The sequence below is a fragment of the Vidua chalybeata genome, chromosome 15 (assembly GCF_026979565.1).
Source record: "Vidua chalybeata isolate OUT-0048 chromosome 15, bVidCha1 merged haplotype, whole genome shotgun sequence".
In the NCBI taxonomy this organism is placed as follows: Eukaryota; Metazoa; Chordata; class Aves; order Passeriformes; family Viduidae; genus Vidua; species Vidua chalybeata.
In genome coordinates, this window is record NC_071544.1 from 1,464,426 (window position 1) to 1,492,207 (window position 27,782).

The 27,782-nt window shown below is 41.6% G+C and overlaps 1 protein-coding gene across 5 annotated transcripts; it reads left to right on the forward strand.

Moving 5' to 3' along the window:
- The first annotated feature begins 19 nt into the window (after positions 1–19).
- MATR3 (matrin 3) lies at positions 20–25,853 on the forward strand. Of its 5 annotated transcripts, none has more exons than XM_053956841.1 (15): positions 67–91; positions 7,879–8,960; positions 13,250–13,311; positions 13,862–13,903; positions 14,150–14,253; positions 15,394–15,446; positions 15,927–16,052; positions 16,650–16,775; positions 16,963–17,133; positions 18,380–18,511; positions 19,705–19,748; positions 20,215–20,605; positions 22,204–22,597; positions 23,187–23,308; positions 24,789–25,853. In XM_053956841.1, the coding sequence occupies exons 2-15, from the start codon at positions 8,070–8,072 to the stop codon at positions 24,837–24,839; spliced, it is 2,709 nt and encodes a 902-aa protein (XP_053812816.1). In that variant the 5' UTR covers positions 67–91; positions 7,879–8,069; the 3' UTR covers positions 24,840–25,853. The 5 variants fall into 5 exon arrangements, with proteins under 5 accessions (XP_053812818.1, XP_053812816.1, XP_053812817.1 ...); XM_053956840.1 differs by lacking the exon at positions 67–91 and adding an exon at positions 239–450; XM_053956843.1 differs by lacking the exon at positions 7,879–8,960 and having other exon boundaries at positions 20–91.
- Positions 25,854–27,782: the final 1,929 nt, after the last annotated feature.

Consider the following 27,782-nt stretch of genomic DNA (forward strand, 5'->3'; position numbering starts at 1 on the left):
CCCATGCTGCCCCGCGGGAGCGCGGACAATGAGCGGGGCGCGGGCGGCGGGCTGGCGGCGCGCGGTGCAGCGGCGCTCTCGCGAGAGCACGGTGAGCGGCCCCCACCTCTCGCGAGAGCCGTACCGGCTGCGCCTCCTCCCCGTCCCCATCCCACACCCCACATCCCTCACGGCGGGCGGGGCGGGCGGTCCCGGCCAGCGGCGGGAGCGGCGCGCACTCACCGGCGATACCGGAGCCGAGCGGGGCGGCCGCCGCCGGGCACGTGAGCAGGCGGGCAGCGGGCGGGCGTGCTCCCGCGAGCGCGGCGAAGCGCGCGCGGGGCTCGCGCAGCCGCCTCAGTCCCTCTTTCCCTCCCTCGGTCCCGCCGTCCGTCCGTTCCCTTCCCCCGCCGCTGGCGCCGCACCGAGCGGGAGGCGCCGCCGCCGCGTTCCGTCCCCACCGGCCCGCAGGTAGGAGCGGCGCCGCGCCCCTGGCCCGCCGCCATCTCGGGGTCCGGCGGCGGCCGCCCCGCCGTGAGGGGTGGGGGGCGAGGCGGGAGCGCGCGGCGGGGGGGGCGCGGGCCGGCGCGCGGCGGTCACGCGCAGGCCCGGCCCGGCCGGTGCCGCGGCCCCCGGGGCGCCCCCGCCCGCCGCCAGCCGGAACTGCGGGCGCGCCGGGCCCGAACAAAGCCCCGACCCCCCTCCCCCCGCCTCCGCCGCTCCTCGGTCCCGGGGACAGCGGCCCCCGCTCGACCCCTCGGCGCTGCGGCCGTGACCCAGCTCCACCGCGCTTCCTGCCGCCTGGAGCTCTCCCCGGCCTACGCTGCTGGCGCCAGGCGCGGCCTCGCAGGCGGCCTTGTTCCTCCCTCCTTCCTTAACTCTCTGAAGGCCGTTGGAGTCTAAAACTGCTGGTTTTGATGCCCATCTGGCCTTAGGAATTAATGAAGTGAGCAACAAGAATCCTGACAGTGCAGGCAGCCGTTTGGCCTCTCTTTCTACTCAGTTTCACTTTCATATAATTTAGGCTGTGCTTACAAATCAAGCTGCAGGGATGTTTTTTTTTCTTCCTGTGGTGGATTGATAACATTCCGTTTCTTTAATGTACACACTCTGCTTCCAGAGTCAGAGTAATGAGATATAAAGTTCACCTATTCTGAAAACAACCAGAAGTTGAAAAGAACTTTCTAGGCGCCTGAAAAACTGCTTTGTTAAATGATAAATGAGGCATTTACACTGTTGAAAGAAAGCTGAACCATCCCTCAGATTCCAAAAGTCTGCCTGTTTTTCTTTCCACGATGCAGACCATTGGGAAAAAAGTATCTGATAGGGGTTCAAGCTGCTGAACAATCTTTATTCTTTTTACTCAGCCTGAAAGTCTTCAGGGTTTTTAAACTGTAGGTGGTCCTGACTTCCTGGAGTTAGATAAGTAGGGACTAGTTCTGATCAAAAATGTAAGTTTCTTAAAGCAGTCTGCGTAGTTTTCGTGGGGAGAAGAAAAGGGTGCATTTTCAGAATCTTCATTACAAAGAATCTGTTGATCCAGTGATTTAATCTTCTTATATTTTGAAACGTTAATGTTTTAAGTTTTCAATGTGCTAAAATGGTAAATTATTTTTATAAAGTGTAGTGGAACATACTAACATTTTTATTATGTTCCCAGGAAATTAGTGTACTTCTGTCTTGAATTTTGTCAAAAAAACTTTCCAAAATGATTCATTACTGAATTCTGAATGAAGATACTGGCACTCAAGCCTTGGACGTGTTTGTGAAGTGACAAGCCGGTGTTTGTACTTCTGCATGATGCACTTGGTGTTACATACATCCTGGAACTAAATGATGGGAAAAGAACCACAGAGAAACTCCTAAATGTGTCCTTAAAATGTGGATATCCATGTTCCTACAGATAAAAACTGAAAATCAATTAAAGAGGGGGAAGAAGAGTCAGTGTTTGGGGCTCCAGACTGAAGTTTCATATAGCTGTTATATTATAGCCATTTGGTTTATGCAGGACTGCAGTTAAATAAAAACACTCATTAATTGGGTGAGAAATCAGGAAAAGCTGTGTACTGCCCTTTGCTGTGACTTGCACACGTCTCTGCTGAGATATTTGGTGAATACAAAGGTATTTTATAATGTAACTCAACAGGCTTCTGGGTGGCTCAGCAAATCTGGGGGAGAAGCAGAATCTGTTGCAAGCAGAGCTGCAATGAAATTATTTCCATTCAGTTTGTTAATTTATGAGTGGTTTTTTTTCAATGTTGCTTCCTTTTTTCATCAGCTCTGAGTCAACAAGTCTTGAAAACAAAAGCAAATACTTCACTATGTTTCTGAACTCATTTAGTTTGTGAGGGTTTAAGTACCATATTGTGCAGTCATAATTTCAACAAAAGGGTTTTGTTTTTTTTTTTGAGCACTGAACCAATGAAGCAGTTCTTTGATTTTTCTCTGCAGCTAGCATACTTCTTGCAACCTCAAGCAGGATTTCAGCTGGGAAAGACCAGGATTTTATCCCAGCCCTGCAAATGCCAGGAGGCAGATGGAAATTCAGGTTACCAGATCAGAACACAGACCTGTTCTGTGTGAGTTTTTTTTGGTTTTTTTTTGGTTTTTTTTGGTTTTTTAAGGGTAAAAATTGGTCCGTGAATTGTTCTGGGGTTGGTGTCTGAGGGGCTGTTGGTCCCCACACCTGCTGGGAATGAAGGAGGATTGTGTCCTTGTTGTGCATGAGGACACAGTTGTGTTGCCAGAGTTTGCCAGTGAAATCCCACAGCATTCCACAGAGACTCTGGTTTTGGCAGAGCCCCTCTGTTAGTGACTCCAAGGAGCTTTTTGGAGCTGCAGGAGCCTGTGTGCATCTGTCTTACTGGAGAGTGGTGGCTCTGAAGATGTCAGTGGGATTGAAAGCAGTAGAAAGGAATGGCTGGAAGCCATATATGTGTTTGTGGTGTGGTCACCACAGTGGCAACAGTTACCTGTGGTTTCTGGGTGTTACTTCTTTCCCTTTCAAAAAATACATGGGTTTTGCCTTTTTCTCTACTGTTCTTGAATCTTCTTTTTTCTACTTCTGTTTCTGTAAAGGAATAAATGTACCTCTTAAAAAAGAGGGCTGGTTGAATATATTAAATTATATAATGAGAAGAAATAGGAAACCAACCTCTTTTGTGTTCCTTTTTGCATTCAGGTGTTGAAAACTAAGTTCTTTTAAGATTCTTGATTGCTAAATCAGTCATTTTAATTCCCCATTTGTAAATATGCCTGTTCAGATGTCACACTTCCTTGTTCTGAAACAATCCTCTGTTACAGTCACTTCAACTCTCAGATTATTTTGTGTTCCTCTGATCAAGAAGTCCCTGGGATGAAGATAAACATAATCCTAAGAACTGAAACTCCTCCAGTTGTTGTGCCTGAAGCAGACTGGTTAATCCGTGCCCAGAAAAAGCACGAGTCCTATGTGCCAGGTGCTCCTGAAGTTTCATGAAGGGCATGACCTTTGAGGTGGCTTGAACAGGATGAGTGCTTTTCTTGCATGTGGAACAGCTATATTAAATAACCACTCTGAGTATTGGGAGCTGAAATGAGCGAGAATCTGCATTTATTTAAGGCAGCTGGGCAATGTCTCCTTTGCCTTTGGACAATACAGTGACCTTTTCTGTATTGTCCAAAAGTTAATCCCTTGGATTTGAAATGCATTGTACTTGATCATTCAGCAACTAGATAACATCTGCTTCTAATTTACTTGCAAGTTCTTGTTTTTGCTACCATTAATTCTCTGAGCAGCATGGGGGGGGGCTGTGTGTCCAAATTCCAGATCTCTTCCCTCAATAGCCCTTTTTGCCATGATATGCTGGAGCCAGTTTTGCCAAGGAGCAGAAGAATTCTCCCATGGCAGAAGGGATTGCCACACAGAGTATGATGTGTAAGAGAGGAGGAAGACCTATAGATGTTTATCCAAAGAGCAGACTCCCAAAAACTTGTGTTACTTTTTTCCCAAGGGTGTATGGTTTGCAAAAGCATTGTGTTGTTACAAAATGAGGGTGTGCTTTTCAGCTTGTGGATAATTTCATGTTTTTACCAGAACTTAATTTATTTATTTTAATTCAACGTGTTTTGAAATGAAAGTGAAACTGACTAGAAAGTGAAAACAGTTACTTTTCATTTTTAAGTCTTTTCCCTGTAAATAGTGGAAGAGAAATGGGTAAAAGATGTGTTGTTCTAAGAACAAGATTAACATTAAAATTACAGTAACTATGCATAGGTTAAAACACCCTGAGAGTGGCAGAAGGAATGGGGAGCTGGGGACTTTTCAGCCTATTTGTGTTCCATAAAAGGTGACAAGCTGAGGTTGTGTTCAGCATGATCAATATATTCCAAAAATTCACTGAATTAAACTCGGTTCGCAGGTCAAACTTAATATTGAAGCAAGAGTTCATAAGCTTTATTGAAAAGATATGTTCAGATTTATACTAAGAGAAAAACCTTCTATAGTGTTTGAAAATCAGCCTCATTTTGGGCTCTGATAACTCTGTAGGATTCAAATTCCTTATTTTTGTTGCCTGCCTTTATAGAAAACTCTTTTGCAACTTGTAGATACAAATTGTTTTCACTGTCTGCATTTGTCTGGAAATCCAATAACATTTTGACCTTCAACTTATTTCAAGATTGCTTAATATGATATATTTTCAAATCTTAATATGGCCAAATTTCTGTCCACAGATCTTAAAAAAAGGTGTATCTGAAAGCCTGTCTGTTCAGAGTAGCTGAAGTTACATGGAGAACAAGTAGCATAACACTTTCAACTAACTCATGTCTGGCTCTCGAGGCAGCTCTGTTCAATCCTACCCATCTTGTTGCTGTGACTCAGTTGATGGCACCCTCTCTCAAAAGCTGGCCCTGCTCCATGGGAACCTGTCTCTATCAGATACTGGCATGGAATCGTCGGCACAGGAAGCGCTGCCTTAGGATCACGTTAAACCTGACCCTGTGGAAGTTAAACATCTTTGGTGTGAGGGTAGAGCTCTTCCCCCACCTCTTTCTGTTATATTAAAGGACAGGGCTCGTTAGGAGTAGAGTGCAGCAGCCGTTACAAGATGAGTGGTGTGATAAATAGTAGTTTTTTGATGATATTCAAACTTATTAAGTACTCAAGTACCTAATTGGATGTAGGGCATTTCCTGACTAGCACCAATTGCTGAGGTGTACTGTCTTCATCATACACTTGTCTTACACTGTCCCACTTCATGCCTTTCCATAAGATTGTCCCTCTCTGTGTCTGTCTTGGTTTTTCTCCCATCTTTCCTATTTTTATTTTCCCTTTGCCCCTTCTCTGGGTGTTTGCAGCAGCAGGAGCTGGGTGTCATTCTGTAAAGCTCTGGTGTGGGGTCTCAGCATGGCACCATTGGGTCCTGCAGCTCTGGTCCTGCCAGGCTGGGGTGCCATGGGGTTTGTTCCCTGCTAATCTCTGCAGCAGCACACAATGAACTGCCAGTTGACAGCTGTGACAAGAGGATTAGGGAGCATTTGTTCAAATAAAGGGTGTTTTTGAAAAGTGGAGAACTTTCCTGATTTAGTGGAAACTTGAATAGTGTGTGTCCTTGCACTAACAGCAGGACACAGCAAGCCTGTCCTGACCACAGGAGTATCTGTGGAATTGCTGCTGGGTCAGGCTCAGAAAGCCCTCTGGAATACCTGATTTTATGAAGAACCCAGTAAGTTCAGCTTCAAACCCTTCTGAAAGTGTGTGAATGAGCTAGGAGGAAATTTAGGTGTAAAAATTGAATGCGTAAAGATTAGCTTGTAAAATTGTCATAAAAGTACTTCGAAGAATACTGAATGAATGTAAGATAAAAGCATGGTACCCAGGTGAATATTAGAGTACCTCTCTGTTTGAACTCAAGAGACTCTTGATTTTTACAATATAGCTCTTCAGTGCTTTCTGTTCAGGTGTCCTCCAGTGTGGCCCCCTTCTCTGGGACATCTCCCTTAGAATTCACCTGGTATGCTCCCCCTGTGTTCTTGTGTTACTGTTTTCCTCTGAAGCTTTCTGCAGTGTTTTTCTGTCTTCTGCCTCAGAACTTTCAAACTTATTTTCATCCCCATGTTTCTCAATCTCTTATTCTTAACAAATGTCACACAGTTAAGCTTCCTTTTAGTGACTCGAGTGTATTTGAATCTTAAAAATGTAGCTGAAATTACTTTAGATGCATTGATAACAGATCAAGCAAATTGTAGCAGATTGTAGAAAGGAATATAAATTGGATTGAATAAAGGAGTATAAATTGTAGCAAAATGTATAAAGGAGTTACTTTGCAGAGGTAAAGTTTTGTGTATTTTTCAGGGAATCTTTTTTTTTTTTTTTTTTTTTTTTTTTTACATAAATGCTGCTATAGAGGAAAAAAAACCAAGTGCTTTTCAGTTTTGTGCACTGTTGGAACAGGCTGTGTATTAAGCAGGCTGTGGGGCTAGAGACCTCTAACCTTGACCTTTTTCCTTCTCCTTCCAGTACAAGAGCCATTGCCCTCTGCAGAGCTGGTCTCTTCAAGGAGAAGTCCTTGCTTTCATTTTGTCCTTTCCATTCCTCCCCAAATGTACCTGTTCTCTTGGGAGCTGACTTCGTTTGCAGCTGTGCAGTTTGTGCCTGTTTCTTTTCCCAGTGATTCTGTGTTTGATGTGCTCCTTGGTGACAGTGCTGGAGAAGCAGAACTGCTCTGCCCACGCTGGAAAGGGCTTTGGGGACCCAAGAGCAGATTATTCCTGCTGGAATATTTTCAGTGTTGAATTGCTTTAAACTTTGTGTATCTGTCCCAAGGCTGGAGGAGGATGGGGTGAAGTGTTACAGTTATTTCTGCTCTGCCCTAAAAGAACATTTTATGAAATTTATTCATTGCAGCGTGCTGTGGATTTTGATAGACTGTTTAGTTAAAACTTTGTGTAAACGCAGTTGAACCAAATATTTGAGTGCTAGATTAGTACTTTAATGGGACACTAAAGAGTCACTTCTCTCTTGTGAGCAGTGTTTTAGGATCTTTAACTCCCACACGTGGTCATGGTGCCAGTGCCAGCCCCAGGCAGGCAGTGCCACTGGGATGTGGTGCCATCTCCTGACTCACTGGGGTCTCTTCCTGCAGGAGCAGGGTTTTCCTTGGGTCTCCCATCCCAGCACTAAGCCTGACCTTGTTTAGTTTGAGGTCTGAGAGTACAGGCTGATGTCACAGCTGCCATGTAACAGAGTAAAGAATCCCTTCAGAAAGGCTGTTAGCAGTGTGACTGCAATTGGAACAAGAGGTCTTGTTTACTTCCTGAAAAATGTAAAACTTGTTTTTCTTGTTCACATCTGTCTTCACATCAGTAATTGGAATTTTACTGCATAAAGACTGACTATTATGTTTGGTCTTAATAACAGATCTTATAGCAGAAACTTTTTGCCCAGACTTCAGTTACTTTTAACTTCCTTTCGTCCTGTTCTATGGTGGTAGAGGTTTCATTTTCAAATATGTGTTATATGCCAAAGTCATCTTGGATTCTATGGGCCTAAGTTTTTTGTGTTCTTCTCACAGACATAGTACAGTAATGTAGGGTATGAACAAAGCCATTAACCAGAGATCAAGGCTTACATGTCAGTAAACTTTATAGATGCTTTCAGACATCGCAAACTTCTGAAATTCACTTTTCTTCAGTGTGAAAGTAGCTTTTTGTGGAAGAAGAGTAGTATGTATAGGAAACACTACTGTGTTTTTATCTGCAATAATATATGTAGGTTCTGGGTAACTCTTGAATCTGTTATGTGATAAAAGCCTTGTAAGATTGAGATCTTTAATGTTTTTTTAGCTCAACATGATGCATAAGTTTAAAACTGCATCTGTTTAAAGGGATTTATGACTAAAACTGCTTGTTTTTCTACAGAATTGTCTGGTGTTTCTCAGCTTGAAGAAGATCTGCAGTCATTATTGATCCTCTTTCTTGGCGTTACCATTTTTGAAGTGAAGTTTGCCTAGCTTTCTAGTGTGAGCTCTCTTTGCAGCCATCTTAAAAAAAAAAAAACTAAACCAAAAGAATTTTTTTGATCCATAAAGTAGACAAGCTCTAGTTCTACAATGTCCAAGTCATTCCAGCAGTCATCTCTGAGTAGGGATTCACAAGGTCATGGGCGTGACCTCTCTGCAGGAATAGGCCTTCTTGCTGCTGCTACCCAGTCTTTAAATATGCCAGCATCTCTTGGAAGGATGAACCAGGGTACTGCACGCCTTGCTAGCTTAATGAATCTTGGAATGAGTTCTTCATTGAACCAACAAGGATCTCATAGTGCACTGTCTTCTGGTAGTACCTCTTCCCATAATTTGCAGTCTATATTTAACATTGGAAGTAGAGGTCCGCTCCCTTTGTCTTCTCAGCACCGTGGAGATGCAGACCAGGCCACAAACATTTTGGCCAGCTTTGGTCTGTCTGCTAGAGACTTAGATGAACTGAGTCGCTATCCCGAGGACAAGATCACTCCTGAAAACTTGCCTCAGATCCTTCTACAACTTAAAAGGAGGAGAGCTGAAGAAGGTTATGGTAGAGATGGCAGATCATCCACACGGGAACCACCATACAGAGTACCTAGGGATGATTGGGAAGAAAAAAGGCATTTTAGAAGAGATAGCTTTGATGATCGTGGTCCTAGTCTCAACCCAGTGGTTGACTATGACCATGGAAGTCGTTCTCAAGAATCTGGTTATTATGACAGAATGGATTATGAAGATGACAGATTGAGAGATGGAGAAAGGTGTAGGGATGAATCTTTTTATGGTGAGACTTCGCATAACTATCATAAATTTGACAGTGAGTATGACAGAATGGGTCGTGGTCCTGGTCCCGAGAGATCTCTCTTTGAGAAAAAGAGAGGTGCTCCTCCAAATAGCAATATTGAAGACTTCCATGGATTCTTACCGAAGGGTTATCCCCATCTGTGCTCTATATGTGATATGCCAGTTCATTCTAATAAGGTGAGTTATGCACCAGATACTTCTATTTTCCTTTACGTTGTAGTATCTGTTCTGTTTTTTACCTATTTCTTTAATTATTTCTATGGCCTGGTTGCTTTTGAAATGATCTGAAAGTTGGTTTGAGAGTGAAAAAGGCACTTGGTTTATTTGCAAGGTAATTGTTGACAAACATTGTAAACCAGGGCTTTACATTAATGTATTTTATTTGCCCAGATTGCTTAACTTCAAGTCAAACAGCTATCATCTACTGGGATGTCTTGTTTATATTTTACATCTACATGTTCTCTTAACCACAAACATCTGGCATTCAAGCAGTTTTGGGTGGGTTTTGGTATTTTTTTGTTGGTTTGGGGTTTTTTTGCAGTGTATCTACTGTGCCATTCTGGAAGCTAGTTTCAGCTCTCCTCCACATCTGTCTTGATTGCTGATTTATATGTAGTTAAGATGCATTCTTGCACAGTTCTGCTTTTTCCCTGTCCAGAGGGAAAGAGTTAATGTAGAGCCCTGGAACTTATTTGCAAAAGTAAAAACCACGTTTTAGATTAGCTCATTCTTGCCTTTTTAATTTCACTTTAACACTCTATCTCATACTATGGCTGAAATTTGTCGTCATTTTTCTCCTTTTTTCACAACTTTCTTAGAACACTTCAGACTCACTTTTTATTGTCACATGTTGCATCTATCCCTGTAGACTCTCCGAGCAATCAGTCTGCTGTTGCAGTATCCTGCTCTGTGTTCCTAGTAGTGTTCTTTACTTGGCTCACGAGTAGAGTGGATCTTCGGGTGTGTTCGGTGATGCTGAAACTTCCCTCTTAGTTATCCACACCTAGTGCAGCTCTGCAAAGGGAGCAGGTTACTCAACATGATTCAGATGGTGTTTTCAGAGCCTTCTCACTTTCACCTTTTCCAATGTACTCATCTTGCTGATTTCCAGTATACTAGGCAATTTAATTGGCTAATTGGCTAATACAGTGCCCCTCTTGTCACAATTAGTGGCTAATTAGCTTGAAGGCCTTCAATTGAAAACATAATAAGTGCTATTACTGTAAAATTGATACAATGTGGAATTGCTGTTACTAACCATTTCTTTACAGTTACCTCTCAAAAAGTGCTGTTCTGTTCATCTGATCTTTTTGAAACACAAGAATTATTCTGTCCGTGCAAGGAAAGGATCAAACCACTTCTAGAGCACTCGCCGTATGGCTCCACCTGATCTGACAGTTTATGAACTTGTGTTGCTTTAATTACTTTTGATATAAAATACAGTAATCCAGGTTTCTTGTCTCCTGTATTTGACATTTATTTTCACTAAAGTTTTAAGTGTTAACAGTTTAGCTGCCATGCTCAGTTCTGTAAAAGGACTTCATTTGGTTAGATTGAACATACTAACTTCTGAGGCCCTTGAAGATGGCAACCAGTAATCCTGTAAGTAGGGGTCTTTTTAGCTCTTTATTTTAAAGGCTCATGGCTCTTAGTGTGCTTTGGAGTGCAGATCTAATGAAAGGATATCCTCATGGAAATACCTTTCCAGGTATGAGAAATACCAAATTCTTTTAACAGCATAACCTAAGTGGCTGACCTCTTCTGTAACTTTTTTTTTTTTAGGAACATACTTTGACTTTAAAACTGCTAGTACGCAGTAAAATATTTGTGATTGGATCATCTGGTTCTTATGACCCAAGTTGGGGCTTTATTTCTGATTTCAGAAATCATGTCACCACAAGAATTTTTCTCTTTCTCTCCTTCTTTCCTCTGCTTTGCATACCCAACCATTACAGAATTCCTTATTTTGTGTCTTCCACAAAATCAAATCAAGTAAAACATAACTTTTAAAGTAATCTGATTTGAACAGAAATTTATGGAAAGCAGAAAGGGAATGCTTTTCATAGCTGGGACTATGTAAATTTATTACTTTAGTAAGAAAATATCATTTTCCCCACCTCTAGATAAAACGATCAGCGATTTTTAAAAGTATTTGATCAAGCCATGTGTATTTTAAATGCAAGCAAGGTGTTAAGCATCCTTAGTGTAACTTAAATTGGCAGAGTAGTCTTCTGGTGTTTCTTTTTTAGTGATGTTCTTAATTGCTTCTTTAATTTGATGTGTGTATATTTTAAGACCGAGTTTATTTTCTGTCCGTGAAGTAAATTGTGCCCCAGTTACTTGAGGCATTTTGTCAATCCTGATCCCTTTATCAGGGAGTGAGGTGTTTAGATGTGGAGGGATTGTTTTCCTGCCAGAGACAAAGGCTGATGCAACCCGAGCAGATGAATTTGGAGGTGAAACGCATGAACCTGGTACATCTCAGAGGGAGAACCTGGCTGTGGCCCTGGGAGAGGGCTGGCTAAAATTAGGTGCTCAAGTGTGGCCTCATTTTCTGAGGAACAGCGTGTCCTCTGGCTTGCATCGACCGAACCAAAGGGGAATCTGGGTTTTCAGAAACTCAGTTCAGGTTTTCTCTTGCTTAACTTTGGGCCTTTGTGTTAACGAGTTGCTGTAAATGCAAATAATCTGGTGCCCCAAAACCCTGGGGAAGGGATGCTTCCAAAGGGGTGCAGGCAGCAAAGAGAATCCAGATTAAGAATTGTGTAATTAAAAAATTAATGTAGATGAGCTACCATTGTAGCTCCTACCATTGTAGGGGGAGAAGAAAAATCTGAAGTTACAATCGCATCCCCCTTTTTTGCCAATTTAGAAGCATTTGAATGAGAATTAAATCTGAATTTTGCCTGTAGTTTGCAGATAACTTCTACATCAGTTTTGTGTTGAGATAGATTGAAAGCATGTTATGGCTGGTGGAACTAGCTACTGAGGCTTTACTGACTGTGCCCCCAAATTTAGAAGGATTTGGGGTTTAAAGGACTATTTTTTTAGAGTGTAATATTAACACTTGTTAGCAGGTGTTGAACTGAAGAAAATTCATATTGAATGGTGGATAGATTTTTTTTTTTCTGGTGGGTATTTTTCATCCTAATTGCCAGCCTATTTATAGTTGCAGAGCCTACATCTTGTGCAGTTAACAAGAAAAAGTGGCGCTCTCATTTTACATCTTGATAAAAGGGATGACTTCATCTTGTTCCATGTCAGGAGCATCATGGAGTAATATTGTAGTACTTTGAGAGACTTTAAACTGAGATTTTTCTCCTTTGTAGGAAGTGCAGGGTAGGCATTTAACATATGGAAATGCTGCAGTGAGCCTTGGGAATGTCTCATTGTATCCAGGATGGCTGTAGTGTGGCAGGGACCAAAAATCTGGAAAGATCAGGGATTAGGCAATAAATCCTTTGTGGGTGCTGAGTAGAAACAGACATGTAAGAAGAGCCACATAAAGCAGTTGCGAGTGCACTTTGTTTTCATAGTTGAAAACGTGGCTGGTAAGAAAAAACCTTCAGTTGGAGAAAACCTTCAGCCCCAAGGTTCTTGAATGACTTTCCCCCCCGTTTATCTCTGCTAGTGCTTTTCTTCCCTGAGGAGCAGCAGAGTGAAGGTCAGACTGTGGCTCCCAGATGTGCAGCAGGGAAACTCCAGAGCTTCTGTCACTTCACAAATGTGAATAAAGCACAGATTTGTGCTCTTACTTTTAAGAATATAAAGATATAGAGATCAGGCACTAAAGTAACTCCCTATGTAGTTAAAACGGTCTGCAGAGAAGAAGTAGAAATCCCTCATTCCTTTCTAGTGCTAAAACCAGAACCAGGAGGAATTTTACCGATTATTTGGTTCAATTTCATTATTTCTCCTTTGTACCATCTTGGTTTAGATCTGCATTTTTCATTTATTATTCCCCTCGAGTGGTCATATATTTTACCTGTATACTCGTAGTTTGTCCTAGCTATGCACTTAGGTTTCTTTTAGTCTTTCCTTTCTGAATTCCGTGCAATTTCTTGGCCTGTTTATGGTTCTAAAATTGGAGTGTTTACTTCATATTAATCTGTAGAAATCTGAGGAATGAAGCAGAGTAGAGGAAATTCTACAATGCCTGAAGACATACCAACAGCCTTCAGTTCCAAAGGCTGCCATGGCCCTCTGTGCCAGGGCTGGAGTTTTCCAGGGAGCTTTGCACTCTGAGGCAGGAGCAGCCCTGTTCCCATCAGACACCTTTTCAGCCAGGTTAGCAGGGAAGAGGTAGGTCCAGTGTCAGTGTCTCTTCAAAGCACCACCAGCAGATTCCATTCTCTATGGATCTGCAAAACTCCAACTTAGCAGAGAAGACACTGCTGTAGGCCATGACTTTGTGGGAAGGACTCCCATGTGTGGCTGCTAATTGTGCCTTGTTTACTTTGCTGCAGGAGTGGAACCATCACATCAATGGAGCGACTCACAGCCGCCGCTGTCAGCTGCTGCTCGAAATGTATGAACTGGAAGTACAGTAACTGGGGAGGAGGGCTCAGCGTGGGACAGCACTCAGGCACAGCCTGCCATTCTTGGGTGTCCTGTGCAGGGCCAGGAGTTGGACTGGATGATCCTTGTGGGTCCTTTCCAGCTCAAGATGTTCCCTGATTCTAAATAACAGTTGCACAAAGCAGGTTTAGAAAACTTACTGTGCCTTCTAGGGAATAAAAGCAACTTGGAGCATCTTCAGGACAAAAGGGGATCCTAGCTTTGGAATCCTACTGATGTATATGTAACAGCTGGAACTTAGCAGTTGAGAATCTGTTGTAATTGTAGTTACTGATACCAACTTGTACATTTTTGTTGTAAAACCAGCAGTTCTGCAAACAGAGTAGGGAGTTTGTCCTGAAGAGCTGCATTTTTGTCAGTGCTGCTCATGGCTCTGGCACTGGGCCTGGAGTGCTGCCTATGCTGCAGCTGTCTTACACCTCCAGGTATTGCTGCTTGTGTACACAGCTAAGGGAGATTGCATGTTTCTTACTTTTTCTTTTAATTTTGTTTCTTTTAAGATACCCAGAATGGAATCCTGACAGTGATTCAGGACATGGAATGTAAGTAGTAATTAATTTTGGAGTATTTATAATTGTTTATTTGAAGCAGAGGGAGTTCCAAACATTTTATGTGCCACAACACACTTCCTTTGGTTTAGATGGATTCCTCCCTTTGGTTTCCAGCTGAAGGGCAGCAGTAAAAGTAGCCCGAGTTGTCTGCATAGAAGCTCTGCAGAAATTAGGGTATTTTGTGAATTAAAGATTCATAGTTTCTTGCCTTAAAATGAGTGTGTTTTCTCTTTCTAGGGGTGATCCCTTTATGTTGCAGCAATCTACAAACCCTGCACCGGGAATTTTGGGACCACCACCACCTCCATTCCACCTTGGAGGACCTCCTGTTGGGCCCAGAGGTAACCTCAGCAGGCACCTACCTTCACCAGGCTTAGTTTCTTGCTAGGTTTTTTGTTGGTTTTTTTTTTTTTTTAACTCTTGATTTGTTACCAGTGTTTTAAAAGAACAAAGGAGAATGCTTTTCTCAGCACGAGAACTGAAATACTTTGGCAGTGGTGGGACTAAAGACTGGTACTGAGTTCCCACACTTCACCTTTTTGCCAGCTGCCAGCTCCCTATGGCTGGTGATTTTTAACTGAGATTAATCTACTTGTGTTGAGCAGTTGGATTTTTTTTTTCCTATGTAGGAGATTTTTCTATCTGTCTTCTGAGTAGCTACATGTTGGTGGAGTTTTCTGGTAAGAATTCAGTGTCCTAAGTGTTTTTTCCCCTTATTTTCAAGTGAAATCGAGAAATAAATGGGAATAGAAGTGGAAAGATGGATGATGCAAGCCTATTCCTCTCAGGAAAGCAGGCTAAGAATCAGATTCTTGCCTGGTGCTCTTAGTTCCTACCTTTTAGATAGTTCAAATGACTAAAATAGCAAAACTAATGAATTGAGCTGGATATCCTGACAGAGTACAAGTATTTTAGACACTTTAGATTATAGATGCATTCATACTTTATTACATTAAAATAACACTGTTAATTTTTCAAAATATCTCAGATTTCACTATAGGCCAAACTATTTGAAAGGGGTTTTGTTTATGTTTGGGTTTTTTTATTTTTTCAATGGGTATTGTGATTGAATTGGTGGTGTTTTAGAACCTAAATCCTCAATTGTATAAAGAGTGTCTCAGATAAAGACATTTCACATCCTTTGTGTACAGAGAAGTTTTCCTCTGGCAAATCTTGTTTAAAACAGGTGATTTTTTTTTTTCCAGTGGGCTGTACTTACTCTGCTGTTCTTGAACAGCAATAAATGCAGCTCTTTCTCTAATGCTATAATGAAGAGAAGGAGCAGGAATGAGGACCCTGAGTTATAAGAGTTCTGAAATAAATAAAAAGCCTTTTCAGAGTACAATGAAATAATTAGTTTTCAGAACTTGATCTCACTCTGGTATTACAAGTGACATATCTTTCAAGAACTCATGATGAGACATGTTAATCTCAGTCTTACAGGTTGAACTAAGCTTGTTCATTCCCTTAATTTCTTAAAGGAGCTGGAAATGGAAATATGCAAGGACCCAGACACATGCAGAAGGGCAGAGTGGTTAGTATTGAAATTCTTCTTTTTTTAACTCCCATTTTTGTTGTATAATTTTTGTGTTTTCTTAAGGTGTGGATTTTGTTAGTTTGTTTAATGAATTGATTGTCTTTAGAAGTGAGATTTTGCAATTTGTATAAGTACTGAAGCTTTGGCATGAGATTGGGAGTTTGTTGTGTTGAGTACTCTACAAAATATTTATTCCAAAACTGTACAGAACTTCTTTAAACATTCTCTTCATGATGAAGCTGTGGGAAGTGAACTTAGGGAAAGGCAGCTTTGGCATGGCAGGCATCTTGCTCTGGAAATCCATAGAAATTCTGTGCCTTTTCTGGATGCATCTTGTTGTGGTCACTAGTGAAGATAGATAAAAATAGTTTTAAAAAATTTAAACAGTTACACCAGTAGAGCAAAGCCTTGGCAGACTATAGGTTTGCTGGTACTCAGGTTTTTTCATGCTGTTTGCACATGCTTTGTCTTCAACAGGAAACAAGCAGAGTTGTGCACATCATGGATTTCCAGAGGGGAAAGAACCTGAGATATCAGCTGCTTCAGCTCGTTGAGCCCTTTGGGATAATCACAAATCACCTGATTCTAAACAAAATCAATGAGGTAAGGTTGGGTCCCAGGGCACTGCTGGTGGGGCTGGCTGGTGTCTCTGGTGAGCTTCATCTCACTGCCTGAGCTTTGTTTTTGAGAAGGACTTGCTCAGCCACCCAATGAGATGCCACATCTGTCATGAGGGACATGTGGGAAAGGAGGAGTGTGGTTCCAGAAATGCTGCACTACTGCATTTTCACTTAAATATTGAAAAATCCTCCTGGTTGGTTGTTCATTGCTTTCTCAACAACACCACATTCTGCTCTTGTTTGAAAACAATCTGAAAACTTACTTGATTTTAGTTTGTATTATGGAGTGTTTCTTATTTTGAAGTGTGAAAAAAAGCAATACCATAGAAGTGAAAAAAGCAGTAAGCAATTGAATGTTTTGAATCAAAATCTAGGTGGAATGTAAACAAAAAAATAGTTCTGTTTGGGCACCTAAGTAAAGTATCTGCCAAGTTCTGCAGGTCAGTTCACACCATAACCAAAAAGCAGTTTTCATTTCTGATCCAGTTATTTTTAAAAGGAAGCCTGGAAGAGCTTGGAAATTTGAAACAAAATTAGATTGCTGAAAGAGCAGCACTTAATTTGATTTTTATGATTTTAGGCATTTATTGAAATGTCAACCACTGAAGATGCCCAGGCTGCAGTGGAATATTATTCAACAACACCTGCCCTGGTGTTTGGTAAACCAGTCAGAGTCCACTTGTCACAGAAATACAAGAGAATAAAGGTAAAATACTTCTGCTTTTTTTTAGCATTGCCTTATTTTAATCTGGGGCAGTCAGTGTGACGAGGCTGCTGCATTTAAGTTATTCCTAATTTCTGAACTTTCCAGTGCATCAGATTAATCAAGGTTCAGTCACCCATGTATATTTTATATATAGGTCTTAAAAAATGTCTTTCCCTTTTCATCTTAGAAACCTGAGGGTAAACCTGACCAAAAGACTGAGCCACCAAAACCAGAGCTTGGTCGTGTGATCCACCTGAGCAACTTGCCCCACTCGGGCTACTCGGACAACGCCGTGCTCAAACTGGCTGAGCCCTACGGGAAGATCAAGAACTACATCCTCATGAGAATGAAAAGCCAGGTGACTGCAGGGGAGCCCCTGGGGCAGGGCTTCAAGGGGGTTTTAAATGGGAAGAAATTATACCTTCAGCTGGGGCATGTGTGGACTTTGTGCTCTGGCAAAGTTTGGAAATGATCCAGGGTCTGTCTAGGTTGGGGGTTTGCTTTGGAGCTTCCTGTGAAGCTTCCTTGATGCTTCCTGTGTCCCTGGAATATGAGCTGATTTAAAAACAGAAAAAAAAGGTATTTTAGCATGGAAGTTTAATTATTTGATTATGCAGATTCCATGGAGCCTTGGGATTGTTTTCTTAGGGCTGAAAAACCATTACCTATGAAACATAAATATATTCCACTGTTACATGTTCCTTTTATTTACCCTTTATTTTTCATTGTTTAAAACTAAACAAAAGCAGTCCTGTGCTTTTCTAGCTTGGAAGAGAAAGGTTTGAAGACTGACCATTGCATGTGTATAGTGAAATGCTTTGGATATGCATGGACAAGATTTCTAGAAATACACAGGAGTTTAAACTATTTAGCTCTAAATTTTTTTAAGCTTTACTGTCCCAGTTCATTGCTCCCTTGAGTTAAAAAAGGAAGTTCCACTGCTTTTACAAAGAGGTGGGTGTCTGAATCCCCTAATGCCACACTTGAGAAGTGAAAAATTACTAAACTATTGTGTGACCCCCTAGGAAGTCCTCCTTGACCTTACTTCACTGGAAAAACAAAATCCCTTTGCTGTCTAAGTTGGCTGCTGAAGCAGCTTTCAGTTTTTTGGCAAGGATACTCCAACCCAGATGTGTTTGTTTAAAGCTCATTCAGCAGCCTCGTGAGATCTCCTCACAAAGCTGGAGGAGCAGCAGTTGCTGCCTTTCTGTTTCAACCTTCTCTCAAAAACCAAAAATAAAATACGGAGGTAGTCACACAGCTCCCCTGAAATTCCCAGGTACATAAATACTAAATAAAGAGTTTTGTTGTCCTGATAAGTTTTTATGTAAATCATATTTTACTTTATGGTGACTTTTTTTGGCAGACTATTCCAATGCCTGTTTAATTTCAGAACTGTCCCTGGGACAGATGTTCTGAATGGGAAAGCTGGGGTTTGCAGAGCACTTGGGTAAATGTTAAAGTGTTTGGTGAGGATGGATATAATTGAACCTCATAGTTTTGTTTCAGTATTTGGAAATGCTGTGTTTTAAGTTAAATCACTTTGCCTGGGAACGTGTTGTGTGTTACAGAGTCTTTTTTAATGTGTGTTTTAATCTTTTCAGGCCTTTATTGAGATGGAGACCAGAGAAGATGCTTTGGCCATGGTTGAGCATTGTGCCAACAAAGCACTTTGGTTCCAAGGCAGATGTGTGAAAGTGGATTTATCTGAAAAGTACAAGAAACTGGTGTTAAGGGTAAGGACTTTTTTAATTGTAGCTGAAGACATAAAGGGAAGTAGATGGCAGCTATTGCTTATTGAAAACTCAGTGTTGCATGTAAAATTGAACAGTTAGCTTTAATATCTCTGGCTCCTCAAGTGCAGTTACTTGGCACGAGTGTGGTGTTATGAGGACAAGTTAAAGGATATTCCTTTCAGATTAAACAACCCAAGCAGTTACTAAAATTCAGATTTTAGAGTAAATTATGTAGATTTTAATTAAAATTACTCCATTTAGAACATTCTCTACTGTGGGATCCTTTTTTTTTCCCTTCATCTATGAAAATAAAGAAGGTTTGTGAAAACTTAAAATGTATCAGAACTGCACCTCTGCCTTTGCAGCTGATATAAAGGAGGGAAAGGCTGACTAAAGGGAGTTTTTTACATAACACCAGGGTAATATTCATGCAGTTGTAGATGTTTCTTCATCAGACTGGGGCAGTAGGTAGAAAACCAAGAGGAGGTCAGCTGGTCAGAGCATGGTGCTGATAATGCCAAGGTTGTGGGTTCCACCCTTTTGGACCATTCACTGAAGAGCTGGACTTGATGATCCTTATGGGTCCCTTCCAACTCAGAATATTATGTGATGATAATAAAGTTCTGTGATAATAAAAGCAGGAGAAATCTGAACTGTCAGGCTGTCTCCTAGAAACATCAGCTTTGTTGTGGAGCATGAACAAATCTTACTGTTGCACATGCTAGTGCAGCAAAATGAGCACTTAGTGGCAATTTGAATAGATTGAATCACTTGAATACAAGTGACATTTCCTGTTCAGTAATGGATAAACAGGTGAAGTGATGGGAGTCTGCTAAAGGTTTTCCACTAATGATGGAGAAAAGGACAGCTGGGGACTGATCTGTGCCAATGCCTGCACTACATGCTGTTGGTTTATAAACAAACCAGGAATTATATGTGAATTTTCCGGAGCAGGATATCCCATTTGTTTTGTATTGAATAATTACTCTGAATAAAGGCAGGGGATTTCTAGGTTGGTCTGGACCTGTCTGACATGAAATAAAGGTTTACTGATCAGTTGGTGGGTGGCATGGACTGAGTTCCTGAGGGTTAATGTAGCTGGAAGCACTTGGCTGGATTGGATTCTGGTCTGAATTAATGTAGCAGTTGGTAAGTCATAGTCTGCTGTGACTCACAGATTTTTTTTATTTTAGATTCCCAACAAAGGAGTTGAACTGCTGAAAAAGGATAAAACCAGGTAATTTCCTGTTGTTAAAGCATGTTGTTTAAAGGAAATGTGAAAATACCTTATTCAGAGTATAGAAACAATACAAAAGAGTCAGGCAAGCTTTGAGATCAAATGGTTGGTGATTGTGCCCAGAGATTAACTGTTTCAAATATGCTACCCACCCTCTTCCTCTAATGATGGAGATTTCACAGTCTCTTCAGGCTCCTCAGGAAATCCCTTGCAGTCCCTAATTAGCCTTGCCTTCCTGCAATTTAAACCCACAAGCAGTTGTCCTGTCTTGTAAGGATAATTTCTCCTTGAAGCAGCCTTTTGTATGTTTGAAGAATGATGTCCTTCAGGGTTTCCCTCAGCCTTCCATTTTCTGAACTGAAACACAATAGTTTCCAGGCTTGTCTAAAGAAATATGATCTTCTTCTTTAGTAATTTCTGGGCTCTCTCCAGGTTTGCAAGCAGCAATCTTCTTTGTTCTTTACAGAAAGAGAACATATTCCCCAGACAGCAAAGATTCTCCCAGTGATAAGAAGTCCAAAACAGAACCTGCTCAGAAACCTGAAAGTGGCAATGCAGAAGAAAAGGCTAAAGAGGAGAAACAGGAGGATACTGCTGAGCCTTCAAGTGCCAAAAGTGGGGAACAGACAGAGCAAGATGAGCCCAGTTTACTCCTGGAGTCTGAAGATGAGCTGCTGGTGGATGAGGAGGAGGCAGCAGCACTGTTGGAAAGTGGCAGCTCAGCAGGAGAGGATACAGATGTTGCCAATTTAGCTGATGTGGCTACTGAGGAAAAAAAGGACACACCTGATGATGCGACTGTAAAAACTGAGGGGAATGTTGCAGCCACTCCAGCAGCCAAGAAAAAGCTTAAAAAGGTAACTCACACTGTGAGATGGGGAAAGCCCAGTCTAACTTAAGTAGCACACCATGTGCATTCTGTTGCAGACCTTGCTCTGTGGGTCTTTAAAACACCTGTCTAGAGAGAAACAGGTGTTAAAGCACCTGTGAAGAAAATGGAAGATCTCACTGGATGTAACTTGCACATGGATTCAGTTAAAAATCCCTGATTCTGTTTTGACAGAAGCTTTAATTTGTGGGCTTCTACCCTTGTTGCTTGCCTTTGCTTGCTTTTCTCTTCACCCTTTTTTTGACTAATACTTAGCCAGGAACTGTGTTCTCCCGAGCAGTTTCTCAGCAAGCTGCCTATAGTTACCCTTGAGCCTCAAAATTATGTTCAAAAAATAATGTACTGAGGGCTTGAGGCTAATCTGAGCTTGGACAGAATTGGATGTACAGCTACACCTTATGCTGAGGGGCAGGTAGGGCCATCTGCAGTTAGCCAGGGTCCCTTTCCCACTGGAGAAAGACAAGAATTGGTTTCAAGATGTTTCCAGTCAGAGGCTACTTGGTGTGAATTCCTTTTTTCTCAACACATCATCCCACACTCTCATGGGTTTTATGTCCTACCTGCTTTGTTAATCATACTCAGTTCTGTTGTGTGCAAAGTTTTAGTAATTTGTTGACTTGGAATGTTGTTTTGCAAGAAAGTCATGTTCCTAATTAATTAATGATATGTACATCAATCTCAGTTTTGGGGGATCTTTGTCAGGAACCTGGTTAATGGTGCTGAGATGGATACTGACCATGCAAATGGAATTTCCCAGTTTTCTTATTGTTCCTTATTAGCATGTGGGCATTGGCTGTGATAAACTGCTTCAGAGCCAAACTTCATTCCTTGAAGACCCACATTCACAAAGCTAATGCTGCCTCAGTCCTACTCAGAGATGCTGTTAAGTATGTGGAATAATGGTATCTCCATATCAGCAGGAGCATTTCCAAAAATTCAGAATTTAGACAGTCCCGCTTCTAATGAAACCTGAATTTTGAGAGGCCGTCACAGTTTGGGTGGTTGGTGGGTTTGGGTTGGGTTTTGTTTGGTTTTGTTTGTGTTTTAGTGGTTGTTTTAATGTGGATGCTCTAAGCTTTCTACTGGTTGAAAAGAGCTTTTCATTTTTTTTTATGAACGTTCATACCCTTAGTGGGGCAGAATACTTCTGCTAAGGTTTTGCCTTCTATTCAGGCCATGAATTCAAGGATCTTACAGGACTCTGAAATAAAAACAAAATTTGTGCACTCCAAATCACTTAAGGTACTCATTTAAAGTTAAAAGTTAAAAAGAACTTCCATCTTGAGAATTTAGTGGTTTTGGCTCTGTTCTTAAGTTGAAATTGTGTTGCTGTGGTGAAACAGTGGCCACTCCTCATGCAAAAAAAAAAAAAAAATAATCATTGTGAAAGGGATTCCTTGATTCTGGGGCAGTGGGGTACAAAAGGAGCTGGTTAAACCTTGAGTAACATTTTGAGCGAGGCAGCTCTTGTAGGAGGAGTTTGGAGAATCTGTTTGTGTTGTGAAGCTCAGGAGGGTTTGAGGGGAGCACTCAGGCTGAGCTGACACGGCCCCGTTGTCCCCGCAGCGCTACGTGGGCGGCTTCCCGCGCAGCATGGAGGGCTTCGTCACCCTGGACGAGGTGGGCGACGAGGAGGACTCCGACCACCAGAAGCTCCGCAAGTCCGGGCTGGCAGCCAAGGCTGCGGGCAAGAGCGAGGACAGCCTGGCAGAGATCAAGGTGGACAAGATTGAGGAGCCAGAGCAGGAGAGTGAAACGCTAGAAAACGGAACAAAAAGCGAAGAGAATGCCAAGGCTGAAAGTGTTGAAGCTTCTGATGCTACAACAGCACAGGATACTGAGAAAAACACCCAGGAAAACACAGACCCCCAGGGCGAGCAGGAAACAAAGAGTGTTCTGGAGAAACCTCTTGTTCCAGATGAGTTTAGGATTGGGCCATACCAGCCAAACATTCCTGTTGGTAAGGCTGTTTCCATTTATTTTCCAAAATGTCTCTGTGCATTGCAGTAGCATTTCTCATTTCATCTGACTTTTATTTTTGGCAATACGTTGCCCCATAGCTTTTCATTTTAGGGCTTTCGTCTCCTCCCCCTTTTTCACTCCTGCCCTAAACCCTGTATTTTCTTCCTTTTTTCCTTATTTTCATAGCGTTTTTCATAACCCTTCCCTTAGGCAGAAATTGACAGAGGTATCTTATAGCAACACAAATTCAATTGCTAGCACAAAGCACAACAGTGGTAATAGTTCAAACTCATATTAAATACTCCAAAACTGATTACAAAACGTTGTGAGTTCTTGAAGGACCCAATAAAATGGACCCTTAATCTGAAAGGTTGATTTTTTAAATTTAAAAATAAAAAAAAAGCCTGCACATATTTAGTTACTACTAGGCCCCTGCTTGACTAAACTAAAACAGACTTTTAAAGATAAAGCAGCTTTTAATGTAAAGTGAATTATGGTTTTAAGATTTAGCTGAAATGACATATGACATTAAAAGAAATGATGTAGAGTAGATCTCTTAGTTTATTTTGTGGTGTTTACTCCTCTAGGTGTGAATTATGTGGTACCCAAAACAGGGTTTTATTGCAAATTGTGTTCCCTGTTCTACACAAATGAAGATGTTGCAAAAAAGACCCATTGCAGCAGCCTTCCTCATTATCAAAAGTTGAAGGTAAGGCAAAAACTTGTTCATTTTAAATGGCTTGATTCTTTCTGGGGAATAGAGCTCAACGAGACCGGACTGAGAATAAAAATACCTTTCAGGCAGTGGAAATTGGCTTACTCAGTAACTTATAACTCTAGATAGATCTCTCCAAAACTTCATCTTGTGAAAACAATATGCAGAATACACAATTTAAAGAGTGGCTCCAGCATTTTTTTATCTTGTAAATTTGGATTAAAGAGGGAATTCCAATTGGAATAAGGCCAGGCTTCAAAGTAGTGATGCAGAGTAAATACAGATGGCCCAGATCCCTTCCAGTTGTCCCTTTGAGAGTGTTTTCAACCAGTCAGCAAAGCTTAAGATGAAGTTTTTATATGTTTAAAAAAGCAAAAACCTTTGCAACTTCTGATTTTGTGAGCATTTTTTCCATTTTCTACGTGGATGAGGTATCACATGATTGCATGGCATGAGTGACAATGCTGCTGCTGTAACCTCATACTGTGAGCTGCAAATATGACCTCGAGGAAAGGGCAATCCCAAAGGAATTCTGATAGTCCTACAGTGTCACATTAATGCATTTCAGGGCAGTTGATCCCTGAGCTGAAAGCAAACCCCAGGGGCTCTACAGAGAAGGAGAATGTGGCACCTCATAATTCAAACATTCACCTTCTTGCAGTAACAGGGAACCCCTAAATAAACAGAGGGCCCAGGAAGGCAGATGGCATAAAAATTGTCATCAAACAACACTGTGAAGGAGTAGATCAGAAAATCAGTTCCCATGCAGGATCTTGTAGGAAGAAAATCCACCTCATCCATCACCATAGTGTTTTTTTCTTTTTTTGCCTTTTTTTTTTTTTTTCCATTGAGGTACCTGCTTATGGGACATTAAAGCCTTGATGTAAAAAAGGGGGGGAATGCAAATTTTTGAGCTTTATTACTTGAATGAAACATTATTTGCTTTGCTTTTTCCATGGCAAAAATGATCAGTGAGCTGCTTGTGTGTGATTGTGTGACTGTGGTGGGGTTTGGAATTGGGGAGGGAAGAGGGAATGCAGCTTCTGTTTCACAGTGGCACTTGCTTGGAGATGGAAGTCTGCTTGGAGAGCTGGGAAAATGAAATAGGTGAATTGATGTTGCTGCCAAATGTCATCAGAGTGGTACCAAATTCCTCAGACTTCCAAATTAACCCTTCTCCAGGGAGGGGAGATACTGTGTCCGTGCCTCTGTAGAGGGCAGATTCCACCCAGGTAAGTGGCTCGGTCATGTCACAAGTCCATGACAAAAGGGGAAGGAATTCCCTTGGTTTGCCAAGGAGAGCTCCACTCCAGGGCAGGGAGAAGTGCCAGCCTTGTTAGTTATGACCTTTGCCATTGCAATTGATGCTCACAGATTTTAAACTGGAAAATTGGATTTATGTTTCCCTGCTTTATGTTGTGCCTGTGAGAAACTCTTTAAATATATCCCCATTGTAACTGCTTTCTTTCAACAGAAAATTCTGGATAAAATGGCAGAAGACTTCAGGCAAAAGAAAGAAGGTTAAAAAGAAGGAAGGATGTAAGGAAAACATGGCTTTGTTTTTAATGTTAATCTTTTTTAAAAGCAGTACAAGTAGTAGATGGAAATACTGTATTCTTTTTTGTTTTAGTGAGATACAGTAGGCATTATAGGTCTGTTCATGTGTTAAATGTTGTAGCAAAAAGCATATGCAGTTAAGTTAATGACAACAGTTTGTTCTTTATGTGAGAATGGCAACAACTTTTCATTTGACACTTCAAGCTATTACAGAAAAAGAGATCTTGCACCCTTGTGGAAAGCTCATCTATGAGAAGAAAACTGCGTTTAAATGAAACTTATTACTTTAAAGCTTCAGAAATTGTCTTTCAATTCCACTCTGAATAAAAAATGAAAAGTAATACTGTATTTTTATTTTATCTAGAACATTCCGTATTTTGGTCTGAGCCTAGCAGCTGTTTAATTTTTAGTGTAAGGCTGTCATTGCATTTCACTTTGGAAAAGTCGTTAAATGTAAGTTGCATTTTTAAATGTTGAATTGCAGTTTCTTTTAATGTCACTGCTGTTAGCTATAGCAAATAGGAAAATTAGTGATTAGTCAGCTTTACAACTTCGTGATTTTTTTTTTTCCTAAGCTCTTGCTAGACTTTCCTATTCAGCTATTCCGTGTATTTTTAGTGAGAAGTAAATGCCCATTCTCTGACCAGTATTATTTCCTTGAGCTCTTCCTGCTTTTACTTGAATCTCGTCGCTGTCGTACATCTCTGGTATATCAAAAGCAGCATTGGAGTCCTAAAAGGGACAAAGGTATCTTTATATTCTTCACATGGAGGTTTTCATACCTGCATTTTAACATCATTTTTTGTTAAAACCTGGTTTTGTCAAGACTCTTTAGAACTGTGCACTTAATGTACCTGCACATGTGAGATGTGAACAGGAATTTGCATGTGTAACCTGTGTTTATCTGTAGTTTTTGTTATTTACTGCTTATTTGTGACTTCAGGTTACTAAAGTGATTCCCAATAAACAAAGCTAGACCACAGTGATTTGTTATAGATGTTTGGCATGTTAACCAGTGTGTCTGCTGAACTCTTTATCCTGTGTCACGTCACCACACCAAAACTTGAGCTCTTTTTAAAATGTGCATGTTTTTAACACCTTTGCTTCAGCAGCTTCCTGCATAACTCTTCTTTCTCTTCCCTAAACCCTCTTGCATTTCCAAACAAATTAAAATATCACTTGATAAAACCCTGGTAGGTAAATTCTGCTGACACTTTTATTTCTGGAGTTTTGGGGTGTTCTCATCAAAGCTGAAGCCACATCCCATTCATGCAGACAAAACAGACTGGGGCCCATTCTTCCAGCCTGAGCCTCCACCAGGGAGGATCTGGGACTCGGAAGGGGTTTGGCATGCTGGAGGCTGTGTTGATGAAATTAAAATGTCCTTCCTTAAGCAGACACACCCAGCAGACACAGGACTTGGTTGTGTGCAAGGTCAAGCCTCGAGATCTTGTTTTTCCAGCTGTGACTTTGTGTTGCACCCTCACCTGGGGGGGTGCAGTCCCTCACAGAGCTTGAGCCATCTCCAGCGAGGGCAGCAGGTTCTGTGAGGGGCCTGGAGAGGGGAGAAGTGCTGAGGAGCAGCTCCAGTGCAGGGTTTGTTGAAATAGCACATCCAATTAAAAAGTTTTACCATGCAGTGACTCATCCCTGTACAGAGAGCAGTTACTGCTCTGTACACGACACTCATTAGTATGCAAAGTGATGTTTGGGTTTGTAGGAAATGGATTAAATGTCAGGCACTGATAGACTCTTAAAGCTTTGAGGCCCCTGAAAAAAATCACAGGCACCAGCAGCTCTGCACTTAGGAGCAGAACTAAGTCATGGATGGGCTTGGAGCCCCAGTTAGGTGGCACTTGTCACTCATCTGTCACCAAGAGGCTGTTGAGTCCCTCTGCCGTGGCTGCAGACCAGGCACCCCTTCTCTCTGAGGGTGGCAGATAATTTATTTCAAAGGTCCTTTAAGGTTCCTTACAATGTGCATTTAAGATTAATGTATCAAAATACTACATTCAGTTTTTAAAGTAGCCTTTTTTTAGCTAATACCTGTGCTGATCTTGTAACTTGTTTGAGTGCTGACCTGTGAACAGATAAGCATGTGTTTACCTGTTTACATAATGTTTAGTGTTTAAACATAAAGCATTGCCAGGTGTGAGTGATTGTAAGTGTAAGTATGCTTTTACACCTCAGAAGTTAAATCAAACCTACTGCTTCTGCAAAGTGTCTTCTGTTCCCATGCAGAGGGCAGGGAGAATAGAGCCCTTAGGGTAAATTCTGAGGAAAAGGTGCCAGAAAAAACTGATCTTGAGGACAGATTCCAGACACACACGCTGGTGTCGTGGGCTGCTAATTTGGGAATAACTGCACTGTGAAAGGTGAGGGAAATCCCAGAGCACGAGGGTGAGTGTGAAATGTTGGGCTCTGCGCTTCAAGCATGAGTTTCAGCTGTGAGGACCTCTTAGAGATGAGAAAACCACATCCTGCTGGATTTGTAGAGTTGGAAATTGTGGAAATAAGAGTAGCAAGAGCATGGTGTTGTTTTTCTAAGGATGATGCTTGCAGGGGTATTTTGCAGTGTTTGATGGACTGTGGGGAAGCCCTTGGGCCCTGGGAACAAGTTGGTGATGGTGGCTGATAAAATCAGTATAAACTCGATGATTAAATCAGTATAAACTCACAGGCACTTGGGCAGTTCCAGCCGCTTGTGTGCCACGCGTGGCTGCAGCTGGGGCAGCCGGCTCAAGGAGGGTTTGTGGCTCCAGATTTTGGCTGGTTCCTGTGCCTCCGTGAGGCTGTGAATGGGAACAGTGAGGGCACAGCAGGGCAGGAAAGGCGTTTCCACCTTCCCCTGAGGAAAAGGGAGAGGAGAAGCAAAGAGAATAAAAATGGCTTTCTGAACCCATTTTGTAAA